This window comes from Galeopterus variegatus, unplaced genomic scaffold (genome assembly GCF_000696425.1).
Source record: "Galeopterus variegatus unplaced genomic scaffold, G_variegatus-3.0.2 Scaffold221, whole genome shotgun sequence".
In the NCBI taxonomy this organism is placed as follows: domain Eukaryota; kingdom Metazoa; phylum Chordata; class Mammalia; order Dermoptera; family Cynocephalidae; genus Galeopterus; species Galeopterus variegatus.
Genome location: NW_007726332.1, coordinates 645,935 through 650,522, shown reverse-complemented (window position 1 = coordinate 650,522; position 4,588 = coordinate 645,935). Strand labels below are relative to the sequence as shown.

Sequence of the window (4,588 nt, the reverse complement as noted above, 5' to 3'; positions counted from 1 at the left end):
AAAAGGCAAATTCGTTTCCCTCACCCTGACTCTAGGAGTTCATTTAAAATACAAAAATTGCAAGAAAATCCCCACCCCTCAATCTCTCTTACCTTTCAAAAAACTTTAAATCAGTTAGGAAAGGAAATCTTTAATAAATAGAATCTAAAAGTTGTTGAGTTACCTGCACTTATTAAGTGTTTAATTTAATTTTTCATTTATATTAAGAATGTCTACATTATTAAATATAATTCCATCTGATCCAAGGTTGCTAAATTTTCAAATGAAAAAATCTGAACAGATGGGATTCAGGAAAATCTAAGAATTCATTTATAATGGGGGCTAACACATAGTAGTTCATTCATTCATTTTAAAGCTGCTTCTTATATTCTTAGATGAACGGCAAAGAATGAGTACAATATTGCATATAAAAAGGAAGTGACTGGTGCATAACTTAATACGTTGTATTAAGTATGATTCAGAATATAATAAGGACAAAAAATTGGCACTACACTGAGGTACTCTGCCTAAGGTTTACAATATAGCAGCTTCATCATTTCGTCAAAAGCATTGCAATCACTTCTGCAAAATTAACTGCAATTAATTCCTGGTAACTCTTGGAATTAAGCCTAGACTTCCTTACTCACTTTTTGAATTTTATCAGCGCTTTCTCTGGTGTTCACAAACTGAGAACTTAACATTCTATTGAATAAGGACCAAGATAAGGAATCTACAAAACAGCAAGAATATAAACAAGTTTATCTTCTGCTGTTACTCATTTGGGAAGTTAATCTCTCCCAGAACACTGGAAAGACTTAACAGTAAAGCCGTTCTGCTAACCACAACTCTTACAATAAATCTTCAATTCTTTAAAATGATTTCCTCAAAAGTTAAAATACCAAAGTGAGCAAAATTGTGTGCAGGGGGCCGGGGGGGGCGGGTCGCTCTTAATGCTATTGGTTCGACTCACAATTCTTAATCCTTCTACGTACCTCTCAGACTCAAACTTTAAGGTGTTTCATTCAACTTGCATTAATTTCTAACAGAATGGTTATTTACTTCGGACAGACCCTGAAGGTTTTCCTTTAAAACACTTCAATTTCAGGAAAACGAGACAGAGTTCTAAAACATTTACAACATTTTAGTGCTGCATTGAATTTGCTATGATCATATACTTATTTCAATCTCATTAAAATTGCTTGCCTAAATTTAACCAACTGCTACATTTTCACTAAGGTATTTTCAAGAATGAATGAGGCATATATTCATTTGTAATGTCTGCGCTCTCGTGACAGGTTATACGATCCCAAGTATCCAATTCTGAAGTCCTCCTTTAATGTAGCTATTTCTTTAAAATCCCGTTACTCTGACTCTCAGTCCAGGCAAGGTTTTCAAGATGATTAAAACAAAACGAAACAAAACCTGCACGTGCAAACTAAAAAGTTAGCATCTTAATGCCATCGCGGCAAACCCCTAATGCACAAAGGCAAAGACTCCCAACCGCGGCTCGGACACCCGCAGGACAAGACCGCACCGGACCACGCGAGCCTCTCGGTTGGGAACTCAGGGCCCGGAGCCCACAGAGAAGCCAGGACCCGTTCGCAGGGTCCGCCCGGCGCCGAGTTTTCAATGGAACCCGAGAGGATGGCGGCGGGAAGGAGCGGAAGCTCCGGGTGCAAACCGCGGCGACCGAGCTGCGGTTCAGTTCCCGTCCCGGGGTTTTCAGGCTGGGTAAAGTCCCCTCCGGAGGGGGCCACAGAGCAGGCCGGGTTTTTGAGGCGGGTAGGGTGGGCGGCGCAAGGCTCCTGCGGCCGGGGGTAGGGAGAGCAGGGCTCAGACCCCGGCCCCTGAAAACACTTTCGAGGCGTCTCCCACCCCCCACGACAAGATGGCGACGTGGACATGGGGGAGCCCGGACGGCGAGGTTGGGGGAAAAAGAGGGGAGGGGACAAGAGGCAGAAACAAAAAGGCCGGCCCCCCAGGAAGGCCGAGGCCGGCCCTCGAGCCCCGGGCGGGCCGGCGGGCGGGGGCGCGGGCGGCCGAAGGAATGGGCTTACTTTTTCTTGTCGTTCGCGCCGCCGGCGCCCTCCATGGCGAATGGGACCGCGCGATGCCTTCACGGCCGGCGGCCTCCAGGCTCGCTCCGGCCTAAGCGCTGGCTCCCTCCACACGCGGAGAGAGGAGGGGGGCAAATCCAGAGGTGGGGGGTGCGAGGCGGGAAACCCCGCGTGGGACCAGAGGCCGGAGGAGTGGGCGGCAATCGCAGGGGTCCGGATCCGGCTCAGAGGCTCTCCTCAGGCTGCTTGTCAGGGTCCGGCGCGACGCCCTGGACAACGCGACAGCGACGGCGATGCTCGCGTCCCCTCAGACAAGACGGCTCTGTGCACTGAGGAGCTGAGGCAGCGGCAGGGGGCGGGTAAGGGCGGAAGCGCGCTCGGGCGCGCGGGGAGGGGAGAAGAGGGGTGGGAGTGCTCCCGCCCGCCCAGCCCGGAGCGCGCTCCCGCAAGCCCGCCTCACCTGAGGGGGAGGCGGGTTCCCTGAGAGCCAATGGCGAACGACTCAGGCAGCCAGTCCCCACCCCAGCCGCTCCGCTCTCAGCCAATCAGAAGGCGGTCAGCTGAGGCACAGCTGGGCCGCGCTGCCGCCCTCACGTGCTCGTCTGTGTGTAACTGTGCAGGGGAGAGAAAGGAGCTGGGGGTGCGCCTGGGCCCTGTTGAGACTCTGCGCCTCTCCTAGGGAAGGCGGTGGCTGGCTTTGGGAGGCGCTGCTGAGAAGGGATCGGTTGCCTGGTCTCCAGTCTGCATCCTATTTTCCTGCTCTCGGTGCAGTAATATGAGTCTCCCGCTCTCTTTTTCCTCGGTGGCAGTAATGGGCAGGGTTACCGCCCAGCTCTGCTGAGTTCCCAGTTCAAAAACGCAGGCTTTGCTTCGTGGCAGCAAGCCCTTTGGTCTCTGCTTACATACGTTGCAACTGAGTCTTTCCTTGCCAGGTTACCAAATCACGGGTCGCTGTCACCGACAGCACTCTGCCTTGGAACACAAGGGAACTCTCCTTGCCCACTAAGTTTTCTGTGGCGAAGTTTGATTGCTAAGTAAATGCAAATAAAAACATAAAACAAACTCTTCTTGCTGTAAACCTCTCAACGGAAGTAAACTTGCAGGAAACTCAAAATCCTAAATAATTTTAAGCATTTACAAATAGGTATAAATGGCTTTAGTGAATAAGAACATAAATCTGAGTTTCAGGGAAAGAGTGGGAAAAAAATGGCTTTAGGTAGACTTATGCTTTCTAGCCGCTTTTAAAGGAGCCAGAGATAATCTTAGATGGACTAGGAAAAGGGGGAAACCACCCTTAGTTTGAGACTTAATGTCTTGAGTGGAGTTCATTGTATAGACTAGGGAGAGGGAATTCTCTCCAAACCTTCACTGAGACCCGAATGGTGGCGGCCGGTATTGCCTGTTTGCTGACATGATTTTGCAAGTTACTGAAAAAACGTAATCACTTTTTGTCTTTGAGAGAGTAAATTTCAAGCCTGTCAGTAGTAAGACTAATAGTAATTAATATATTTTGAGCTCAACAAAGGATCATTCCACATATATTTTTCTACTTGACAGTAGATTATTTTACTTCTCACCTTTACCTTATTAGTATATTGTTATAATCTACCTTTGGGTTGTATAGTAATTAGTGTGGATATCTGTAGTGGACTTTATACTGGTGTGCAAAAACAATGGTCTGTATAATACAGCATTAAACTCTAATAAAGACAGCAACCGATGAGCACAACTCCTCTTTTTAACTTTTCAGTAGGCCCATAAAGATATTGTTAAAGATTGATCATATAGCAACTTTTGTGTTTCATATCTTCAACACTAAAAGGTATGTATTCTTGAAAAGAACCGTGAGAAATGCCTGAAAAGAGAAAAGGACCCAAAATACTCATGTTTTCTTTTTTTTTAATTGTGGAAAAAATAACTGTAAATTACAAACCTTTCAGTTTAATATTCTGAAAATGCAGTGTTAAGAACACTGGCTCCAGAATCAAGAGTGAGCTTAAATATCGGCTTTGATACTTATTAGCAAATAATTTAACCTCTCTGAGCCTCAGTTTACTTATTTGTAAAATGAGCATAATAGTGTCTATGCCACAGAATTAAAAATTATTTTAAAAATTTTTTGAATCATTTCGAAAGTTTTAATCAGAATAATTCAATCAACAAAAAATATTTTTGAATATTCATTAAATTTGCCCCAAAGTTCAGTTTTCCTTTCAAAAATGTATAAAGTATGATATTTTATGTGTATATGTATACATGTGCATACATATATACAGATATGAACACGAAAAGCAGTAATATTCAAACAGACTAGTTTCCACATAATTTCAAAGGAACCAAATAGTATCCCTAATTCAAGCAATCCTGTTAAATTATAGAATCCTAAAAAGCAAAATTTTCTATGAGATAAAATTTTAACTCACCTTCTTTACAACCACTTGTTAATAAATGAATTTGGGTTATTACTGTATAAGTATATCTTAATAAACAGTATTTTAAAAAAATTTTTTTTTCACATTCTAAGATGTAGAGCAGTTGAGAGAAGGGGGAGG

The 4,588-nt window shown here is 44.5% G+C and overlaps 1 protein-coding gene across 1 annotated transcript in view; it reads right to left on the bottom strand.

Moving 5' to 3' along the window:
* HIF1A (hypoxia inducible factor 1, alpha subunit (basic helix-loop-helix transcription factor)) overlaps window positions 1–2,364 on the bottom strand; it is a 47,886-nt gene extending 45,522 nt beyond the window's left edge. Inside the window, exon 1 of the mRNA XM_008566119.1 lies at window positions 2,037–2,364. Within this exon, the coding sequence (XP_008564341.1) occupies window positions 2,037–2,071 (35 nt within the window). The 5' untranslated portion in view covers window positions 2,072–2,364. The remainder of the gene's footprint in view (window positions 1–2,036) is intronic.
* Between the last annotated feature and the right edge of the window lie 2,224 nt (window positions 2,365–4,588).